The sequence below is a fragment of the Dreissena polymorpha genome, chromosome 12 (assembly GCF_020536995.1).
Source record: "Dreissena polymorpha isolate Duluth1 chromosome 12, UMN_Dpol_1.0, whole genome shotgun sequence".
Classification (NCBI taxonomy): Eukaryota; Metazoa; Mollusca; class Bivalvia; order Myida; family Dreissenidae; genus Dreissena; species Dreissena polymorpha.
The window spans coordinates 55,958,231-55,982,435 of NC_068366.1; the positions used below are offsets into that span (position 1 = coordinate 55,958,231).

A 24,205-nucleotide genomic window follows, 5' to 3' on the forward strand; every position below is an offset into this window, starting at 1 on the left:
GGATAGTACACCAGTTTTCGTTTGACAATTTAACACTTTTAGAAGTCAAAGCAGAATGCTTTTTATTTTACTTGGCTTTTTTTCTCGCAATTGCGAAAATGCCAGTTATTCATTCGGGCTTTATAGCGGGAAATTTCAACAGCATTTTATTGGCTGTTGATAATGCCCAATTATGGTGAAAAACTGTGCTAGACAGGTACGCAAACAAAATAATTTACCTTCTGCGATCCACGCATGCCGCAAAACTTCTTCCATCGTGATTCGCCTGTCGGGGTCGGGATTAAGTAATTTCTTAATGAGGTCACGGCAGTCTGAAGAAGAAGAAGGGGTAACGGGGATAACTCATTTTGGCGTAGAATGGATGTGATAGATAATGTTAAATTATATGTTTTGTTGTTGTTGCTACTGCTATTGTTACTTCTGTTGCTACTGCTAATAATGTTGCTGATGATATGGATGCTGATATTGATGATTTTGCTGTTGTGGTGATGATTTGGTATGGTAGCTGTGCGCATTGTAGGGCTGTTCTTTAAAAAAAAATAATGTTGAGTAGTTAATAGACACACAAAACAGACGCTAACTGTAAAACAATAAGGAAGAAAAGATCAATTAACCATTTATCTGGTACCCATTAGTCAAATCTGTTCTATGAACTTAGAATCACATAAATATGTAACGCTCACTCTTATAATAGAAATCTCCGATACAAACAGAGCAATTATTATTGCTGCCAGTCAGCATTTCTGCAAATGATTTAAATCTGCCAACATAAAACTATGATAATTATTATGCAATATTCTGTTGATAAAATCCTCGGAGGATGACATATTACATGGGTTATATTGTACTCCTCGGTGAAAAACGTCATTGGTAATTATTATGCACTTTTTTTCCGGTGACACAAAGGCTTTTATGCTTCGTTCTTTAATATTATTACAACAGCACTTCAAAAGAATGGTCGCGTATTTATGTGAATTAACTAAACAAACTTAATTGTTATGTCTTCAGAGAAATGAGCGGTTAGCAGTAACACGGGACAATTTAAACTCGACGCGCATGCTAACAAGAGAGAAGCAAAATCAGACTCGCATAGTTACACTTATGTAATCTTAATAAAAGAAACATTAATCATGCTAGTTTTATTGTATCTATGCTTTTAAGTACCATAATAACTGGACACGTGAATTAGAGTTATTTGTCGTAAATTGATTAAATAGACTACTGTGTGTTCCGTTTCTTTTTGTTTGTATTCCATTTTGAAATACACCAATGTTTCTTTATTATTTTAAGAATATAATCTTTGAAAGCATGTGCATGTATCTGCTAACGCTAGTCTCAATAATCAGAAATTGTCAAAGGTCTCATCTGAGTACAAATATAAAGACTGCTGAAAACGCATACATTACAATTTATTGTCTAGCAACGAAGACAAGAAATAATTGATAAATATTAATTATACAAAAGAAAAAAGAAAACAAACAACGGTGCAAGTTATAAATTCTCTATTGCAAAATGATCGTTTGAAAAGAGCGACTAAATAGAATATATGAAATTATGAGAGGTTATACTGTAGGTATGTCTGTGAATGATTCTTATAGTTGTATTGTCATGTTTGCTGTTACGTACGTATTTATACATAAATACGCAAGTATTATATTGGGTAAAATGTAGCCTTTTATCTTACCTCTAGTTATCCCATCAGGAAGTGGGTTCATCTGCCCAGTTATCATTTTCTGGTGGAGAATTTTGATGTTGAATGGCTCCACGGTGAAAGGAAGGTTCCCAGTCAACATGGCGTACATGTTCACGCCACTGCAACATTTGTCAAATGCAAAAGGATAATACATTAAATAGGTTTCGCCTGTTTCTAACAACCATCAATAAATCATCACAGAGAAGCATTTTATGGCATACTTTATCTCTAATATGCATACCTTAAAGGAAAAAGCTGTTAAGTTTGCGAAAATGCGGCTGTGCAAAGTTTTTTCCGGTTGCTGATCTGATACAATTGATTTTCATGCTTGACAATTGCTAGCATTGTCTTCGGAACGACTAATATACAGTAAAAACGAGTTGTTATACAAAGTGATGCTGTTGGACGTTTTACTATGGGAATAATGACCGTCGGTTGTATTCTTTTCTAAAAGATCAAAAATATATCTTTATTCCCATTCAACGGTGTTCATCCAATGTGAACGTTTTGAACTTTGTATCGCGCGCGAAACGCCAAGATACGCAATAAGGGTAGAAAATATGCAATTTTATGATGCAAATTGAACGTTTTTGGCAAATGCTCGTACATGCGTTCGATTAATGAGGTTTTGCTCAAACAGCGGCCTTTATCTACGTCCACCCCCCCCCCCCACACACACACACGAACCATTACGCTGAATAATATATGTTCTGGGAATTAATCGGGTATTTAAGAAAATCGAATAACAACACTTTCTTGTTTACTGAGCACGCCCCATGAGAACGCACTATTAAACATGTATGGAGTATTTTTTGCGCCCTACTTGTTCCATACCTATGGAGATTATGACGATGAGTACGAAACAACGCGCGCGTAATTGTATTGAAAGCAAGCAATTTTATTAGTTTACGTTAACTACAGGCCATTTGTATCATGCTGGGACCCTGGTCTTCACATAACGCAGTCTAATGCGCTGAAAGACCTCGTCATTCTCGAAAACACACATGAACATATCGAGAAAGTTCGTTTGTTTCGCGCGACTCACCGGGCCCCCCAATAACCAATCAGTGCAGTATGCATAGATACCGGTGTGTACCTTTTGAATAAGTATGTGTGGAATTCGGAGTAAGCAGCGAAAATAAACAATTTATGTTTTACAGCAGCACACATTTGATTCTGATCGGTTCTCTTTGCAACTATACGACGGAACAGAAAAATGTATTATCGTGTTAAGTTGGCATAAGACCGCCGTTAAAAATGTGTCGCCAGCCTGTATCTTCAATATCAAAATTTGAATTCATGTAAGCATATATTTAAAAAAGTTACCAAAAGATTAAGAAAATGATGGTCGATTACTATGCGGAGACATCGTTCCCTACTCACATGCTCCAGATGTCCACCTGCGGTCCGTACTTCCGGCGGCCGAGCAGTTCCGGCGCTGCGTATGCTGGACTGCCGCATTGAGTGACACAGTAATCCTGAATTCTCGGTCCGTCTTTCGTGGGTACGAGCTTCACACAGTTACTCAGACCGAAATCTGCATGGCAAGTTGTTATAAACATTCATGATATTAGATTTATGGGTCTCGCTCTGTGGAACAATGGGCTTAATGCATGTGCGTTACGTGTCATTCCATATAAGCTTGTGTAGTCGGCACAGGCTATTCACGGACGACTCTCTCTGCTTTTATGGAAATTTTTGTTTACAGGAATTCTTTACCTAGCAAAACTCCAGTTAAGGAGAAAAGTGTCGTCCCTTCTTAGCCTGTGTGGACCTAATAAGTTAATATGTGACGTCACTTTACGCACTTGCATAAAGCCCCGTTTTCCCAGAGCGCTGCTTAAATATATGTAATAAATGTTGTTTCTAAGTATATTGCACATATTGGCTATAGTATACATATTTAAATATAACTGGCTATTTCATAATTATATTAACCAAAGTATTGATCCTGTGTCTATGATGTGTGAGACCTTAGATGAAATTTTAATCAAGTTCAATAAATGCCCTCACGATGCATACTACTTATTAGCATACTGGCAGTATGGTGACCGTTTTCAGTTTCATTATATAACCTAGGTGCCGTGTACTTTAAGTTTGTTACTATCAGAAACTCTGTGTTCTCTTGCTTGTGTTCATTTATATGAAATTAGCAATTAACGAAACGATCATGATGAAATACCATATATACTTTAACAATTACAAATCATTGTTACATACATGTATACAAACCAACATGTTTTATTAAAATATAAAAATGTAAAAAATAATTATAAAACATATTTTGCATTTTTATGAAATAGCTGTATACTTATTACCATTAACATTTCTTATGCAACGATATACAGTAATTGACACACACACACGAGTTGATACTGTTACACAGAAATAGGTTCTAATTTATAGATCTATAGTTCTTATAGGTCATAGTTTTAAGAATATCTGTATAATCCTTCAAACAACGGCCTCTAAAATTCTCACCGATTATTTTCATGTCCTTGAACTCGTTCATTAGAAGATTTTCTATTTTCAGATCCCTGAAAACAACATACAATTAATTAATTTAAGCACGCTGATTCGATGAAAAACACCTCTTTGATGACGAAAAAGAATGGGAAAATCCTATAACTATACGACATACTTCAATGAGTGCTTGTAAATAAGAGATCAAGGTATTTGATCACCTTGGGATACAATCTAACTTTATTGACACACACGCACGGTCGGAGATGACGTCATGAAAACTAGAATGAAGGACATATTCGATTAGATGAAGAAAATAGAAATGAGCGTCAATGTGTCAGCGCAAACAATACTCTTAAGTCTATGCTATATACCAGTAATATAATGGCAAAGTTTGTATTCAGCAAACGGCATAGCCTTGGTGTATCTTCAAGTAACTGGTTTACAAACTTGGAAAATCGGATCGCATATATATCAATTAATCAATAAATAAAGCATAAAGGACGCCAGACATACTATTATTTAATGGTTAGAGAAGCTAAGATTAGCTATGATTGTACTTGTTTGTCAAAACATTTTTTTAAACATTTTTCTTTCTGCTTTTGTTTTTGGTTATTGACACATTACCTTATTTTATATATTATAAGTATCATTTGGTTACAACATAGAAAGAGGGTCATTTAAGTTAGATACTTGAACTAAATTGTTGAAACATATTTTAGTAATCTCCGCACACATATGACACATTTCCATATAGATTTTAATGTTACTATTTATAACATTAAATATTGTTTCAAATTTGACAGAGGCATATTAACGACAAACCTGTGCAAAATTCCCAGCCGATGTAAGTAGTCCACAGCAGACACAATTTGGCGAATGTATTTCTTAACTTCCGGTTCCGGCAATTTTCGTCGTTGCGAAATATAGTCCATCAAGTCCCCGCCTCTGCACAGCTCGGTTACGAGATAGTAGCTGTTCTGCGTCTCCATAATCTCAAGTAATTGTACAATGTTCGAGTGGCGAACCATCTGCAGGATTTTCCCCTCCCTCCGTAAGTTTTTCCGAACATAGGAGTCCTCGCGACTTTTCTTCTTGTCGATTATTTTCACGGCCACCTATGATATTAAGTTGACATTAAAAAGTAAAACAGATTCACAATTTAAAACATGTTTTTTATTAATCATATCCACACAGTTCGAACAGGTTTCGAGTGTCGTTATTTTGACAAATGTATGAAGTAATAGGTCGTATGTGTTGTTTCGTGTAAAACTACGTTCTTAGTTTATGTTCTGGAACTGCGAACGCTATATCCAAATGAAAACAAAACAAACGAATATTATTCACTACATTTCGGACATGTCCACAACAACATCATTTCAAATTTTAGTGAATTCCATGCTATTTTTAGACTACGATTATCATTTCTCTGTATATGCTGCCTATATGAACATCGGGTTACTTATTTTGTCCATGGAACTCAGGTAAGCATTTTTAAGTTATATTTAGTTCTACCATTTTTGAGAGGCACGGAAAAGAGCTATGTATGCCTTAAGGAAGTACAGCACGGTTGCACTTTTTTGGGATTAAGGTTAATACTGTAGTTAAATTTTGAAAAACATGTTTTGATTGCTCAATATATTTTGTTGAACGCCAATTACAACAAAACTTGGATACAATTGCCAACTGGGCTACTGAAAATCACTCATGTTGGCTTAAGAAATTTAACGAAAATTCCACAATGTACGATCATAATACATGTTGATAATAATCTTTGATTCGAAAAAAATACAACTAACTTTTGTTCTACACATTGAAATAAATATCATAAATCACTCAATGTATTGAAGGTTCTTTACTATACTTTATTAAGATCTGATGCCATTATCGTACTCAGATTATAAAGAAGTCTTAATCAAAAGTTGGACTATTACTCAATGTGGTATGGATTTGCACGCAAATATCACATGCAAATACTTGGTACTTAGTACTATTCACTTGGTACTATTCACAATCAGCGACTGTGTTTATTGCTTCGTGCTTTCCAGGCATCTCCGACCGAGGGCCTGAATGGTTTTAATTTACATTTCAAAACAATCAAAAACAAAACAAACATATTGGATTTTAAAAACAGTTTGGAAAATTAAATTAATTTCTTAATCTGTATTTCAAACAACCGTTGAGATTTTCTCTCATTGAACGTGCAATTTCCCGTAGGTAAATATCCGTTTACTTACGCGAAGAACAACATCTGAAAACCATGAGTTCATCGATATTTTAGAAAAACAGTGTGATTTTATTAAAGATACACAAACGAAAGATGAAGTTCGCGCGGGTTATGGCTTATTTTAAAACGATTATTCTGCTAAAATTAGGCTTCCAGACAAAGCTTAGATATTTGCCGCTGAAGCAATAACGAATCAAACAATTATAGCAAGCAAATTCAGCGGAAAAAAAGTTTGATTAAATCTATAAAATGCCAAATGTCAACCAGTGCAACCGCAAACTTAAACGCAAATTTAACCTAAAATTGCAAGTGTCCTTTTAAAGTATGCAATAAGCACAAAGTCTCCAATAATAAACCTTAAAATGATGACCTAATCCATTTTGAAAGCAGCTAATGAGGCTGTATAATTAGTGATACAGAGTGTCTGAATTCAGAACAAAATGTATCCTCACTTATTAATCATATGTTGTGATGTTTATAAAATCTGTTAATTTTATCCTGTGTTTCCTGCGATTAACAATATAAAAAGCGTGATAAAAACTTTATAAGGCTTAAATACTACATGGCCTACAACAATTTTCGGGTTTCTGAACGTCTTAAACGGAAGTTTGTTTTGTAATTAACGTTGGTGTCTTGATACTATGACTACAACTACGACGACGAAGACGAAGTTATGATGATGATAATGATGATGATGATGATGATGAGGAGGAGGAGGAGGAGGATGATGATGTTGTTGATGATGATGATGGTGATGATGATGATAATGATGCTTGTGGTGGTGGTGCTGTTGAAGTAGTAGAAGTAGTAGTAGTAGTTGCAGTAGTAGTAGTAGATTTTATGGTAGTGTAGTTATTAAAGTTGTTACTGCAGTTGCTGCTGTTGTTGTTGATGTTGTCATTGCTGTTGTTAACTTAACTAAGCAACATACTAAAGACTATTTACTACCGAAGAAGTGCTGGAAAACATAAAAAAAGATTAATCTTTTGTCGCAAGTCCTTTTTAGTGTGAGCGTTAGCTCACACTAATGTTACAGACCATATTTTGCAAATCAGTATGTGCTTAGAAGCCTTAGGTACGGTATGGAAAGACAACCACTGCCTGTTGCAGCAAACGACAAATGCTATATAGAGCATCTGCTAGGAAAGATAACCACCACATTTGCATGTTTATAGTTCACCACTGGTACACTGCAGAGGATTTATATGACTAATAGTGTTTAACAGCTTGTAAGACGAGATTGGCCAGTCTAATGTTTATCATTGAAATCTGTACATATTGGCAGCTTTCAGGAAAAACGGGGCTTAACGCATGTCAAATAAGATTAGCATGTGCATACTGATTAGCCTGTGCAATGCGCACAAGCTAATCAAGGACGACATTTTACAACAGCGAACACCTACAGTGCCTTCAGCGCTTTGATTGATGTTATGGGATTGCACGTGTGCATGAAGTCAATCACCATTTTCACAATTTTGAAAATTTATTATCCAGAGCAGACGTCTTTTATGTTGTAGTGTTCATTTGCTAGATTTAAGAGAAGGCTTTGATTACTTCAATTGGGTTTTTAATTGCAAACGCAGTGTGCAATGACATTTACCTCAAGAGACGGCTCAGCAGGGACCAGATTATCAAAACTTCTTAACTAAATATCAATTTCATATTTAAGTTAGCATTGTCATGAAATCCTTGGAACTTAACATAAAATTTTAGGCCAAAAACTACCCTCTCTACTACTCTCCTAGTAACCGGGTACCTGTTAGGGAAATAAGTCAGTGAAGAGGGCGACAGGAAAACTTCTGATGTTGACTCGGTAATCAATAGTGTACCGGGGTCAATTTGACAGTCAGTTGGAGATTTATCATCGATATCAGACCCAAAACATAGCGTTAACGTTTGACTATGAACTTGATATTAAAGGGACCCATCTTATTTAACCCATGTATGCCTAGCGTCTAGAAAAAAGGCATTGTCAAACAGCGTAGACCCAGATGAGACGCCGCATGATGCGTCGTCTCATCAGGGTCTGTGCTGTTTGCTTAAAGGAATTTCTGTAAGAAAAAGTCTAAATATAGAAATAAATATACTAGACATCCCTACTTATGGAAATAAATTGATCCAATTTAGAAGGATGGGAGAGTCCACTAGGCATAAATGGGTTAAATCGGAGGTAATATAACCGCTGTACAAAACAGTGTCATGCAGATATCACATTGAACGATTTTGACTTATAATATGCATATATATGTATGTTAATATAAATTTAAATATATTTAAATGAAAATGTACTGGAATTACTATGTTTCAACGGAGACCAAAACAGTTATTTGTTTTTACTAACACTAAAATAGGGTAGGTGGGTCCGCTAAACTCTTTTACGTTAATGTTTAACGATTCACCTCTTAAATATGAGTATATAAAGGCGTGAATAAATTTATGTAATATTCTTAATTATTTTTTGCTGATTTTAAGCTTGTTGTTTATTTGATTTTATCAAATGTAGCAAACCTTATCAAAACAAAATGTTGATTTAAAGAATTTAATCGAATTTGTAAAAACAAAATTCGAACATTCAACACGGAATACAAACACATGTTTAGGGTCTCATAGGGTTTGAACGTTTAAATGAAAGCAAACAACTTGTACGCCTTCTAACATTGTATAAGAATTGGTCAAATAAAAACGGAACGTCTGTACGCAGATGACGTACAAGCAAACGTAAGTTTACGTTTTAAAATAAACTATAAACAAACCATGTAAATTTTTATCAGTTTAGTTAATATTTTGCGAAAATCCGTTTAACCGTTCAATACGACTCTCTTATTCAAGTGCCGTCATATTTACATGATTTTATAATCGTCATAAAACGAAAATATATAGTGGAACTAGACGAGGGTACAGCTTTGTTCTTGAAAAGTCAACAACCCACTTGGTAGAATGCAAGCAAAGAGTTTGTTTAACGATTAAATAAATAGCTTTGGATAGGTTTACATCACAAATACAATGAAATTAGCCCTTCATGTAGGAAATTAGCGGGTACGCTACGATTATTATTGAGGGAACAAGGATGTGACATAGCTAAACAAATCGAACGCTTCGGTCTTTCTATTGGATACAATACATTTACTGGCTATCAGACAAAACGACTGACGGGAAATATCGATCAAAGATGAATTGTTAAAGTAAGATGAAAAAAAAACATAAAAAACAATCACCGTATTGTTTTGTTTGGTTATGGCTGTGGTAAAGAAAACAATATACATGTCACATGCATACCCTACTTAAATATTTAATGGTTAGTATTTAAAATGAATTAAATATATATATGAAAGAGATTCTTCTCCACACGGACATTTATAATCACGTCAGTTTACTTGATACAGAAAACGAAATACTGTTATATCGCTACAATGTTTGTACCCGTTGTTTATAGAGACCATATTCATTGAATAAAAGGCCCTTATATATTTTTTATATTATTACTAGTATATTAAAATGAATTTTTCGACAAGGGACACCTCATTTTATATATCCAAATAGACTCGACAAGACTCGACTTATACGTCGACCCATGACGTAATACTGTTGTATCAGCTAAATATTTCTATGAATGACACAATGATTTTGGGCTAAATAACCGGTATCTACATCGCATCTATAATTTCTATTTGAAATTGAGGGCTGTAAATAAACAGGAGCCCACGAGCCCACGAGCCCGTAATTTGGGTTGGATCCTCCAATTCCCTTTGAAAATGTCTAGGCCCTTTATACAGGAATTGCAACTGTGAGATAAATGTTATAACGCTAGTATTTCTATCCCTTACCCTTTCCCCAGTAGGGATATGGAGGGCTTCCTTAACCTTTGCGAATGATCCCTCGCCGAGCGTGTTGCCAAGAAGGTAGTTCCCGACCTTTTTCGAGTGCGGGAAGTTTCGCAGTACATCTTTCGGTACATCGATGACTTTCGCGGGCAGTAATGGCGTATCATTCGGAACCATTGAAAGTACGGTCATTTTGCCAGCGCATGAATACAGACCGGTTCACTTCTGAAAAATAATAGGTCCAAAACGTTTGTGTTTTATCTATAATTATATAAATCCTCGTGTCATTTTTATATTTTCGTAACTCTATATTTGATTCAAAAACCAACTATGTGTTTGAATGCTCAAATTATACTACTATCAACTCAAAGAAGTTCTTTAAACAAACCTACAAATATGTTCTTTTGGAGTCTCATTAAATATATGAACCAGTTAAAGATATAACGTTTATATACGCATTCCATACACACGCATTGAGCACATAGGACAGTGTCGCGGGATTTTGTTGACATTGACGGCTATAATCGCACCTTTATTGAGAACGTTAACCCCTTAGTCTATTCCAAAATCTGCATAAACATATTTGTTAACCCTTACCGCCGAACTGTTATACAAACAAATGGTAAATTGAAAAGCTATTAAACGCCTTTAAGATCAAAAAGTTTTCACGTTGACCATTCATTGGTGACGGTCATGACACTTTTAAGTTTATGAATTTACAAAAAGTGCATTGTTCTACCCAAATATACTTTTTAAATTTTAATACAAATCTTTGGAATACAACTTATAGAAAGTATATATATATATATTACTAGTACATGTATCTCTAATTTTGTACTTTTATTCTAGGACAATGGCTATAATGTAAAGTGCTATAATGCGGTTTGTTTTAGAAATGTTCTGCTATAAGCATGCATCCCTTTAAGCACGTGTCTTTTGTAGATATTTTAAAAGAGCACGAGAACGGGTATATTATAAAGCAAATCCTTATCAACTTAAACTGCAATTTTGCTTGAAAATGCATAAACAATCAAAACGACTGTGCTTTGAAATCCCAAACATAAAGATTTTTTTTTAGAATATCATTAATGTATATTGCCTTGATTGGAAATTCCACGTTTAACAGTTTTCAAACAAAATATTCACTGAAACAAAAAGCAGTACCTTAATTTTGTTTCATTGTTGTTGTTGTTTTTTTTGTATATCCTTTACAACTTTTCATAAAGAACTACACCTTTTTACTGATGAGAGTTTTGTTAAGCTGCGCGTTGTTCTACATTATAATCCTTTGAAGGATGACACATCCAATTTAATAGATACACACATTCTATTACTTTCTGATTTACACTTTGTCATCCATTAAGTCTTTTTATTGGGAGTGGCGAAGATAAACATTTGCCTTTTGATCCTTTAAGTGAATGCAGTATGCGCATGCATTAAGTAAGGAAATACGTTTTCAAATGCTAGCGCGACGTTTTGAAATAATAAATCCATTACAAACCAGTTAGGCTTTCACTGATACATTTTAAATCCGTTTTGTCTTGGTATAAGGAGATCTCCTATAAATGCAGTATTTGCTTACGCGTTTACATGAATCAGCGTTATTGTGTTCATTATGAATTAATTATGAATGTTTGTGGTCGTCATTGTTTTTGTGGACGTTGTTGCTGTTTTGATCTAGTAAACTATTAACATGCCGCTGCCGGAAAAAATCATTTCTTTTCCGATAGCCATGTACTTGTCTACCAAACAAATATATAGTAATAAAATAAAACAAATATCGCATTAGTCTGTGAGTATAACCCTTTTATAGATTTCACCTATTCTAGTTACTATATGTCAACATGCGCACTATGTTTTAACATAATCGTTACGACGTTATCTAAAGAAGCATCACTCTTCGATTAGTAAATACCACAATCCTATGTTATATCTCACATCAAATCCACATTGTGCAACAAATAATTTACATGAAAAAAAAACTGGCCCCATTTTTTAAATGACTTTTATCAGATATTGCATATGACATCTATCGATGAATTACCCCTAAATGGTAATGAGTTGAAAGTCACATTAAATGCTTCATTAAGAACGAATTACGTGCCTGAAATAAAAGCTCATTGTATTTCAATTTAATTTGATTTTCCGCGCCGCAGGGAGAAGATGCAAATCTTGACTCAATGAATGCTCAACCGTAACGCATTCACAGCTCGATTATCCTGGGTATTTACTTCTTAGTGCTTTTAGATCCTTTCAACAAATCGATTTCTCACACAATAAACATGTATTTATGCAACAACAAGAACAGGTTGTCATGGTAAATCTACCTTGTTCTGTAATGAGTTATGGAAGCTAATTCTTACCTTACAGTATATTCCAATATTTAAGCGACACGTGCTTTCTATATTTTTCAATAACGCTTCCCACTAATATTTGATATTACAAATGTATTTGTTCGGTTTATAAATATTTACCTATTATCTTTCTTCCATTTTGTGTACATCTATATAATCCATTGGGAGTTTTCAACTCACTGGTTTGGTACAATATTTTAAAATAAGCGAGTATTGTTTGTTGAACACATCTTTAAATAAATTATTTTCATAACCCCATGGTCTGTCTCATGACTGTAAAAGATAGCTTCAACAAAATTATTCAAACGTTGTCTTAAAAAGCGAATTAATTTAATCAGTAGCACGTGCAACTCCCTTAATGCGATATCCTGCAATTTGGTGATATATTTGACATCACATACACGTGATACTTTACCATGGCACAGTATGTGTTTAATGTGACGTCGAACAGAAACCAAATCAGGAAAAAACAGCGGCTGTTTCCGACTATTTCTACTAATAGGTGTGATCGATATCGACTTAATCATCGCCCGTATATTATAACATTTCGTCTCTGGTTTTCAAGGTAAATGGTAATGAATTATGCAGTGCGTCTATAATAAAAGAAACTACCCGCGCTAAACAAACGTGTATGGAAAAATAGAACTCTATAAAAACTGTCGAAGAAAGATGTGTTTGTGTTACAAACCAGTTTATTTTTCTGTTGGTTCCAGCGCCTATGAAAAGTTGATACACCGTTTAAACGTTTAAAATAACAACGTCCGGGCAATTCAATATATAAATACACGTTTGGATGTATTTCTAGCAGACACCAAATGAAATCTTTTGAGGCCAATGATCTTTGATCCGGTGTAAGGATTCTCCATGTTAATGCAAATACACAATCATGTGCAAACTCATGTCTTCAATTATATATCCGACAATCGAACATGATTCCGTATGATATCAACAATTGTTCGTCCTCTCATAAATTAAAAATAAAACCTAGTATAAGTCAAATAATTAACGCCAATTTGTGAACGATGGTGTAAAAAAAATGCAAATACATCGCTCTAAATTGTTTGGGCTCTCGCAACAACGACCTTCATCGCAGAAACCAAATTGCCTCGCCAAAATGTGTGTAGGGTGGAGTTGAAATACCCATTAATTGATTGCGCATGCGTGAGATTGTAAAGACATGGGAAAACCTGCTCCTACAATTTTGATAAAAAACTCGGATAATAAAGCGTTCTCAGTGGATTTGAGTGCATGTGTCGAAGGGAAAACCTATGAGTTCGATGCCAACCAAAAATAATAGCAGTTCGAATAGAAGACAAGCGAAAAAGGCCAGAAAAGAAAAACGAAAAGCGAATTCTCCATTGTCTGGCGAGGACACTCACAACGAAACCGGTTTAGCAAGCACGGGAACAACGAGCACGAGTAAGTCGAGTCCACCAAGTGTACCAGCAAATGTAAACAATAGACACAGTGAGTACTTCGATTTTCGATTGAGTCAAGATTACGTTAATCAAGTCATGAGCCAACAGAATCAATCACCACTTCCCATGAGCTTTGCGCAACCCAATTTCGGGCACCCACAATTCTACATGTCCACACCTACGTCGCCAACGCAAAGCCAACATATACAGAACACACCACCGCCCTGGGCGTTAGGTATAATGGACGACATACGAACCATACGATCGTCTTCACAAAATATAGAGAAAACGTTAAACATCATCAGTGTAAAAGTTTCAGAATTGGAAGTTAAACTAACATGCATTGACAAGCGTGTAACGTCGGTCGAAAATTCTTGTGCTTTTATAAGTACTGAATTTGAATCCCAAAAGGCTCACATCAGCAATATCCAAAAAGAGATAACATCCCTTGAAACCCAACGTACGAAGATGGAAAGGCAACTGGAAGATTATAGCACACGGGAGGAGTATATAAACGACAAACTGTCAGACCTCGAAAGCCGTTCAATGCAAGAAAACTTAATGTTCTATGGGTTCGATGAATCGAAGGAATAAGACTGCGAAGTGATCGTGAAAACATTTATCAAAGATATTCTACAGATTGAGGCCCACGACATCAAGTTAGACAGAGTGCATCGCATAGGTCCATATTCCAACAGTAAAACACGACCGATAGTCGCCAAGTTCCACGACTACAACGACCGCGAACGAGTGCGTAAACAGGCTTACGTCGACGCCATAAAAACGGAACTCTCCAGACGTAAAATGGGTGTCGGTATCCAACGACCACAGCTACATAGAGAAGCTAGACAGGCCCTATTCCCGCACTCAAAGGAAGCGGAAGCACAACACGAGCGCGTGCGAATCGTAGGCAACAAGATGTTCGTGAACAACGTGGCGCGAAAGAAATTTGTAAACGGACGGGTAGTCGACATCAACTAGGATAGCCGTGAGAAGGACATCACAATATTGTCATGGAACATAAATGGGCTAAGGCGAAATATCGACGACACAGACTTTCTGAACACTGTAACTTAATGTGATATTTTATTTCTATCAGAGACTTGGTTACATAACAACAGCTTCATCAACTCTGATATTGATGGATTTATTTCCGATCATTTATATGGAAATAAGAGTGTGAACACAAGTAGAGGACGTTATAGCGGAGGTATTTCTGTATATTTTAAACATCACTTAAAAAACAAAATTACAGTAATAGAAAAAAATCAAGCAGGTATTATTTGGATAAAATGTTGTAAATCCCTCTTCAACATAGGCATTGATGTTTACATAGGTCATATCTATATTCCTCCAAAAAATTCGAGCCTTAATACAAATAATATAGATATTTTCGAAACCCTAGAATGTAACATTGAGCGATATAAAAATCTGGGCAAAGTTTTTATCACAGGAGATTTAAATAGTAGATGTTCAAATGTATGCGACGTTCTAGATTTTGACACGTACATTGACGATGAAGAGTTGTCAAATCGTGTTTTACATCCCACCACGTGCTAGCAAAGACCACGTGATTGATACAAAATGGTAAACGCTTGATTGAGCTCTGCCAATCGACTTCGTTCATTATTGGTAACGGGCGATTACACGATGACCTAAATGTAGGAGAGTTCACTTTTCACTCACATAGGGGTAGCAGCCTGGTGGATTATCTACTTTTAGAACCAAAAGATATTTTTCTTATAAGTAACTTTAAAATACTTCAACCAAATGAGCTATCTGACCACTCGGGCATACTCTTTAGTCTCGCGTCAAGACACGCTGCCGACGAGGAAGGCAGCAAATCCGAAGCCTCATATGATTACAAAATAAAATGGGACGACTTAAAAATAGACCCGTTTAAGAATGTCTTATCGCAATACAAAGCGCAATTGTGTTCACTCGAACTGTCCATTTTAAACGAGCGCGACATTGACGAGGTAGCAAACGACTTTATAAATATTTTAAAACAGAGTGCAATAGAGGTGTTTGGAAAAAACGAAATAAATAATAAAAAACATAATAAAATTCACTACAATTAAAAACCATGGTTTAACAAGGAATGTTATATTTCCAGAGCGGAATTTAATAAACATAGGAATACATTTCTAAAGGACCGATCCAATGAACATAACCGAAAATTATTTATCAAATCGAAAAATAAATATATACGCACTAAACGCCGATTTAAGCAAAAATTCATGCATAAAGAAAAAAACAATCTCACAAATCTTAGTAAACATAAGCCACGAGAATTCTGGAAAACAATTAAAAAACAGTATTTAAAGAAAGACAACAGCCCAACCAATTTAAACACAGCGGCACTCTATGAACACTTTAAACAATTATACTCTGACAATAGGAGTAATACCGAAAATAGCACGCGCGAAAATAATCCCTCAAGATCAGATCCAGACTTAGATAAGGACATTTCGCTAGAAGAGGTTACAATTGCTATCCACGAACAAAAAAATAACAAAAGCAGCGGTATCGACAAGATATGCGCAGAAATATATAAAAATACTATACCGGAATTATCATCATTTATATTAGCACTTTTTAACAGAATGTATAAAAATGGTGAATATCCAAAATCCTGGGGTGAAGGAATTATTATACCTATATTCAAGGGAGGGGATACAGAGGATGCAAAAAACTGTAGAGGTATCACCCTTATTAATATTCTGGCAAAAATTTATTCAACAGTACTTCTAAATCGATTGACAAACTGGTCAACTAAACATAAAAACTTGATACAAAACCAATTCGGCTTTCAGAAAGGAAAATCTACAGTAGACTGCATATTCGTATTGCAAACTGTTATACAAAAAACACTTAGCCAACGGAAAAAGCTATATTGTGCCTTCGTAGATTTCGAAAAATGTTTCGATAAATTAGACCGAACCTTTATATTCCAAAAACTTATTAATGAAAACATAAGCACAAAATTCGTAAACGCCATACGGAGCATGTATAACTCTGTCAAAGCATGTGTCCGGCATGAAAGAACATATACATCACTATTTGAGTCGAATATTGGGGCAAAACAAGGCGACCAAAGCTCAACGTTATTATTTTTATTTTTCATAAATGATATAGTTTCAAGTTTTAATGATAATATGGATGACCTTTTCACTCTTGAGAATACTAAATTATTCATACTTCTTTTCTCTGATGACGCGGTCATATTCGCTCACTCGCCTAACGCACTACAATCGCTACTTAAAGATTTAGAAAATTACTGCAGCGAGTGGAAATTAACAGTTTTTAATACAAAAAAGACCAAAATAATGATTTTTGAAAAAGGTAGACATACACGATATAATTTTTCATTAAATAACACAATATTAGATATTGTCGATTCATTTAAATATCTGGGGGTAAATCTTTACAAAAACGGAGACTGGAACCGTACGCAAAAACATATCGCTCAACATTCACAATTCGCATTACACAATTTGTTTACAGTATTTAATCAACTTGAATTAAACATAGACGAAAAATGTAGACTGTTTGACAGTCTAGTTGGGTCCAAATTAAATTACGCGGCCGAAACATGGGGCTTTCATGAAGGAAAAGATATCGAACGCATACATTGTAAATTCCTACGTAAGATACTAAAAGTCAGAAAATCCACAAATCTAGACGGACTTTACGGGGAATTAGGTAGACACCCAATGTATGTAAAACGAAAATTGACATTAGTTAAATACTGGTTAAAAATCATTGATCCGAACAACAACCTACTGACAAAATCTATTTATAATTTGCTTAAGAGCGATGCTGAAAGTAATAATACATATGCCGGTAGGAACTGGGCTTATCAGATTAAAGAACTTCTCGAACACATAGGATTAGCTTCTATATGGATACAACAAAATACGCATATCCCAAACGAGTACGACCTAAAAATAATAACAAACCGAATTTTGGATATATATAAACAGACTTGGTTCACAAATATAAATAACTCAAATAGACTGGCTGCATACCGATATTTCAAATATGACTTTGAAACGGAAAAATATTTAAAATGTATTAATAACAATAAATTTAGAATATCACTTACACAATTCAGAATCTCTGCACATAATCTAGCGATAGAAAAAGGTCGTCATGAAAACATACCAAAAGAAAATAGGAAGTGTATTTACTGTAATATGAATGCTATAGAAAGCGAATTCCACTTTTTATTAGTATGCCCCCTATATAACGGAATTAGACAACAATACCTAAAACCGTACTTTCGTCATTGGCCAACATTGAACAAATTCGAAATTCTAATGTCATCAAAATCAACAAAGGTATTAAATAACCTATCAAAATATGTTTATTTTGCCCAAAACTAAGGTCAAATGTAACGTAATATAAAATATATGCCTTCAATTTAGTATGTTTATTAGAACAGATGTAATAATAAGTTAACCGTATTAACTATGATTATTGTTTCCATTTGCCTAATGTTTATATATTTGGATAAAGCAATTATCATTGTATTATTATTGATTCTTTTCTTTGAATTATTTTGACATGTCTTTTTTTTTCTCTTTTGTTTTACCTAACTATTCGTATTCATCGTTTTGTGTTGTACTTCTCAAATACATGTACCATGTCTTTGCTTTCTCACAAACACATACCTGTATAGGCTATAAATTTGCAATATGCTGTTTTATGCCTAATAAATGTTATGTTATGTTATGTTATATTAAAATACCCAAGGTACAATAGTCTTGCGTGATACATGTATATATGATATTTCGACAATTAATTAATTCCGTCGGAGGCTGTACGACTATATGTCACACTAAAACGTCGTCTTGTTTATCCAATTTAATAAGAAGCCAATTTTTACGTTCCGTACTGAAAACGGACATCTTTAAAGTATGCATGTCCAGTAATTCATCGAAATTAACAAATAATGACTTACCCATCAACATCAGCTTTTAATAGCATTAGTGTTATAAACGTGTCCGCTGCACCAAACATATCCCTGCGTGCACATAAATCATATCGTGCCATGTTACTGAAGTGGTGGATATTTAGGAAAATCCATTAAGTACGTGTTAATTCAGTACGACGACACATACATTTACAAATCAGTAAACAGTCATTCTCAGTATACTGGGAGGATCACCATGAGGTATAGTTAAACACATGTTATTAAAAGAATATGTTTTTTTCTTGATGCCATAAGAGAAATAAAACCGAGTAACTATATTTGACACAGGTTATAATTTGGTAGACATAAATGGTTTCCATGTGTTGATGAGTTCATGAAAAAAGCACAATTGTTCATCTGGTATGTACGTGTGTACGCCGCGCGTTCACATTCGTGTCAATTGCATTTTAAACATTGTTCGTCGTCTTGATTTTAAGCACAATACTATAATACATCCCAAAAAAAAAAAGATCCCTTACACTTCAATAAAACCGCATCTTTGCACAATGAATACAATCGCACGTATTAATATTTTTATACAAAGCTCGAGTATCAAAATTGGTGCAATCCAAACCAAAATACCAAACTTGTCATAACTTAAGTGCAATCAGTCGCAAGCGAAATGCAATACTTGAATGTCAGCCCGCGACAAAGACGCCCGTATTTTGTAGGCATTTGTCACAGATCTGTCAATCCATTGAAGAGTGGATGTTTTCGCGGCTGTGATTCTAACCGATCGCTCGTGATAAATTTTCAATTTAATTAAGTGAAAGTGCGACTTAAGCCTCTGTGAAAGTGTATCTTTTGAGATGATAAGTATAACGTATAACGTTGCGCTATCGGTTATTTAAAGGCAACGAATGTGGTAATAAAGTTTGTATTTAAACCAGTTTTTTTATGAGGAAGTATCTGCAGGCATTGTCACGTTTTCTTATAAGTTTTCATAATAATAATAATAATAATAATAATAATAATAATAATAATAATAATAATAATAATAATAATAATAATAATAATAACAATAATAATAATAATATAAATAATAATAATACTTATAATAATAATAATACTTACCTACAGTGTACAGTGATTATGCATAGATCAATATATATAAGTGCATCCGTACTGCATAATGCAAATGGACTATTAAATGTTCTATTAACAACTTGAATTTTACAAATATCGATGTATTAATCCACATCGACTAATCAGTATAAAAATTAAGGAACGACATAGAGATCCGACCTATTATTTAAACGTCATGTATCGAAGTCCCGACTGTCTTTAAACGCCAGATAATCAATCTGCGCATCCAATTTAGTCCAATATAAGTATAATTGTAAAGATAAGCAACCCGGTATTGTGAGCTAAGTCGGTAACGGTCCAATGTCAATAACTATGCAAACAGTCGTGGAGTGAAAATCAAACACTAGTCGTTTCTTCTATAGTTGACAGTTTGTATAATATTATTTAGTATATTTGCACTTTCATAAATACTAAATTATGATAAAGTATAAAGTGTTGAACACACGATATAAGATGAAATCATTTCAATCAATAATTAATGAAAAAATTCAATTTTCGAACTATATTTGTGCATGGTTCATTGAAATATTTTTAATGAATTGTCGATCACGACTTGATGTGTACAGTATAATTTTGTTCTATAATCGATTATTTGAAATGTTAAGTTTTAAAAAGAACGTTTCAATGTCAAAAGAAATCAAAAGAGTCGAATATAACCCGATATAGGTGTATTTTACAAACGACTTGATATGTTCCCATGTGTCCACATTTCGTTTTGACACAATTTATGTACACTAATTTCGTAACTGCTATCGGTTTTAAGAGTGTGGGCGTTTTAAAAACCAAACATATAAGGTCATATGTTTAGTCCTAAATACCAATGTAATTTTTCTGAAAAGTTTGGAAATGAATCGAAAGATTCATTTTTTAATAAATCTTAAGATGTGTGATTTAATTAACACAAGGGGAATAGCATATTACTTATTAATGTTTACTTAAATTAAAATTGAAAACCTTAAATGCTTCTACCTGATCAGTGTAAATTATAAATATCAGTACATGTAATCGTATAAACATGAAACTAAAACGGAAATGTATGTGCATTTTAATGTAAAACCTATCACAGTATTAGCTTTTTCTTGAAGTTCTTCTTGTTCTGCATTACCTAACGTTCAAATTGTTTTTAGAGATTCTGCTCATAAAACGGATAGTAAAATCAATTTCATAAAGTAAAAACACAAATGTAAAATATATAATAAAATATGTCATAGATAGAGTTAATTTAATGTTATGAAATTGTATCGATGTATATATTTAATTTATCGTTAATATCGTGAAGGAGCCACATTATGTTATTACATCTGTATTCTTTTCGAAATAATAACGACTTCAAGAGTAAAAAACATCACAACAAAAAACACACAAACTTTGCTTATTAATTAATTAAACACTATTTCTATTTCTAGACTTTATAAAGGGTTTGACAAAAGTAGGTTTAATTTAAAACAGTTTGTTAAGAGTATTTTATATATGAAATTAAACTAAGATGGCTAAAAGAGTATATGCCGCATATGGAAATTTCTTACACATTGCAAATTTTAAAAAGCATGTAAAATGAAGAAATTCTTATTCTAAAACGCTAGCAACTATACTTACCAATCCCCTTTTGAAAGATGTCCCACAAACGTTTGTCGTTTTCCCAAAAAAGTACAAAAATGCAACTGGCACTTCCACTATTCACTTTTCGAAACCCAAGGAATATGTATGGGGCACATTTTCTTTTTTATATGACAGGGCTACAATATATAGCCGATCTGTTATTAGTGATTGTAAGTTTTTTGCATTGAATGAAACAAATAGAAAATTATTGACTTTCTTTCATATCAAGGTGCGCAAATTGCAATACTTACAAAAATCAAAGCACACGTTAAACAATATAGCAAACAATGAAACTGACAGAAAAACATAACAATAGAGTAAATGCATTTAAACGAAAAATTATCTATAGTAATTTGAAGCTAAGAATCTGGGTCTAAACGAATGTATTCAGTCCTTGGTGATTTCGAAGATTATCCTTCGTATATCCCTTTCATTCATTCAAGTATGGTTGTTGCAGGGTCCTCTCCTATGTCCGCTACGCTTGTTAATGTGATATTGTTACCCGGCCAGAAAAATCCCCGTCCACTATGGGGATCGAACCCGGGACCTCCCAGTTCCGAATCAGTCAGACACTCTACCGCGTCGCTATAAAAGCTAGCTCACATAGCAAGGCAGTATAAGTTCTCCTTATACCGAATCCTGCTACATACACCCCCTCCAATTGGGAATTCTTCCACGAATTTCCTATTGCCATGACATCTGTGGGACGTCTGACACACATGGTGGGTTTTTTACGTTTGGTTCCAATGTAACCCAACCAGAAAAATCCCCGACCTCAATGGGGATCGAACCCGGGACCTCCCGGTTCCGAATCAGGCAGATACTCTACCGCGTCGCTATAAAAGCTAGCAAGGCAGTATAAGTCCTACTTATAGATCTACCGAATCCTGCTACAAAATTATTTACTATATAATTGTATAAAAATGTCTAGCAAATGAATAACGAAACTCAAAAATTCAAATCATTTCTCATTGGTACCTGGATATTTATAAGTTTTGTTGGGTACCAGACAATTGTTTGCATCGTCTTTTTATATGGTGTTTTGTCGCCGCTTACAGTATGGAGTCGTTTTCGTTTCAGTTTTTGCAGAAGACAAACGCACAAATCCAAAATAAATACAGAAATAAATACAAATCGTAATGTTCCAAGTTTATTCGTGACCTGCGCTTATTATTTTGCTTTGTTCGACTTCATTGAAAAGATTTCTACGATTTTGGCAAAAATATCACAATGATGGTCAATGTATTCGATAGAATTCTATAGTTTTGTATGACCACATGATTCTGGACATTCATACTTTCGGATGTACAAGCGAAAGCTAGTTTTTACTTTAAGTAAGAAGGTCTACATATTATTTAAGGTTGAACCAGTTCAGCTGTCACAAAACTTACCATGGAAATAGATGTAGTCACATTTTTGTCTCAATTCAAAGGTATAACTTATTAATATAGCATGTATCCTCCAATTACCTTTAGTCGAGCATGACCCAAAGTCGATCACTTTGTTTACATTAAGAACGCGGCTCTCGTGATAACGTCACACGCATGCGCTCTGAGTATTTTGTGTTACGAACATTCCTACGCTTAAAAATAATTACAGACACTACTAATATAAGGAAAAACCCAAAATAATTGTATTTAAAAATCTTACTTCAACTAAAATAGTCCAGATGTATGACCATTTCTTGCATTTTTTCGGTACTCTTCATTAAACTTGCACATAAATTGCAGACCACTGCCCTAGTTTAAACACAACAAATTCATGTATTTGATTTATTTGAATGAAAATTCTTTAATTTTTTCACGATTCCCAGAAAATGTTGCATGGAACAATCTGTGAACGCACATCGGGAAAATAGGTTACATGACGATATATACACTTTCAGTGGGTAAACCTTGTCCCGATTGGGTGATAATTTTATCAAATCTTTAAATAGTAACATATATATGCCAAAATTTTATTTGAACAAATTGCGAACGTTATTTCTTTTTGAACTCTTGAGCACTTTTTCGTGTCAATGTTGCTAAAAAGAAGATCGACCAATAAAACAGAAACTCGTTAAATGGTAAATAGAAGATATGAACAAAGTTAAATTAATTTTTCAGTTTCTCTAAATTTGTTCAGTGAATCAACTTTTCGAAGTTTTGTTGACCTCCTGCCTATTGCAATCGAGTACTCTCGCTTTTCGGATGTGACCTCTCGACTCAAGGTAAACAACGCGCATAGTGTATGTCATTTGCGGGTGTGTATGGAACTATCGGCTTTGCGTGGTTAAACACGCTGTAAATAAACCATTTTGACATTGGTTGAACGGGAATGAAATAAATCTTTAAAGGTACATCGTTTATTGCGGCATTGTTTGAAGTAATTCAGAAATTAGTTTAGTTGTTTCCTTAACCGCTCGACTCAAGGTAATTGGAGGATATCAGTTGTAGCTGAAATAGTTCGCGTTCAGAATAAGAGTCTGCCAAAGTAAAATCATCAAAAGACTCTATGGCGGCAATTTATATTGACAAGTATCAGTCGATGCAGCCCATGCTCATGCAATAAGTACACCTAATTCCTA

The 24,205-nt window shown here is 34.3% G+C and overlaps 2 protein-coding genes across 9 annotated transcripts in view; one reads left to right on the plus strand and one right to left on the minus strand.

Moving 5' to 3' along the window:
* The window catches only part of LOC127853192 (hormonally up-regulated neu tumor-associated kinase homolog A-like), a 66,334-nt gene extending 55,910 nt beyond the window's left edge, over positions 1-10,424 (minus strand). For both annotated transcript variants that reach the window (XM_052387468.1, XM_052387469.1), the window contains exons 1-6: positions 10,208-10,424; positions 4,982-5,274; positions 4,175-4,230; positions 3,077-3,230; positions 1,685-1,812; positions 219-311 (exon numbers count right to left, since the gene is read on the minus strand). In XM_052387468.1, the coding sequence (XP_052243428.1) occupies positions 219-311; positions 1,685-1,812; positions 3,077-3,230; positions 4,175-4,230; positions 4,982-5,274; positions 10,208-10,396 (913 nt within the window). In that variant the 5' untranslated portion in view covers positions 10,397-10,424. The remainder of the gene's footprint in view (positions 1-218; positions 312-1,684; positions 1,813-3,076; positions 3,231-4,174; positions 4,231-4,981; positions 5,275-10,207) is intronic.
* Positions 1-24,205, plus strand: part of LOC127853191 (testis-expressed protein 11-like) — a 199,511-nt gene that overhangs the window by 113,994 nt on the left and 61,312 nt on the right. For 2 of the 7 annotated variants that reach the window (XM_052387466.1, XM_052387467.1), the window contains exon 1: positions 22,707-23,071. The exons of 3 other annotated variants lie outside the window; for them this stretch is intronic. In XM_052387466.1, coding sequence (XP_052243426.1) covers positions 23,032-23,071 — 40 coding nt within the window. In that variant the 5' untranslated portion in view covers positions 22,707-23,031. Of the gene's footprint in view, positions 1-22,691; positions 23,072-24,205 lie in introns of those variants that run through there. 2 more of the 7 variants (XM_052387461.1, XM_052387465.1) reach the window with 2 other exon arrangements.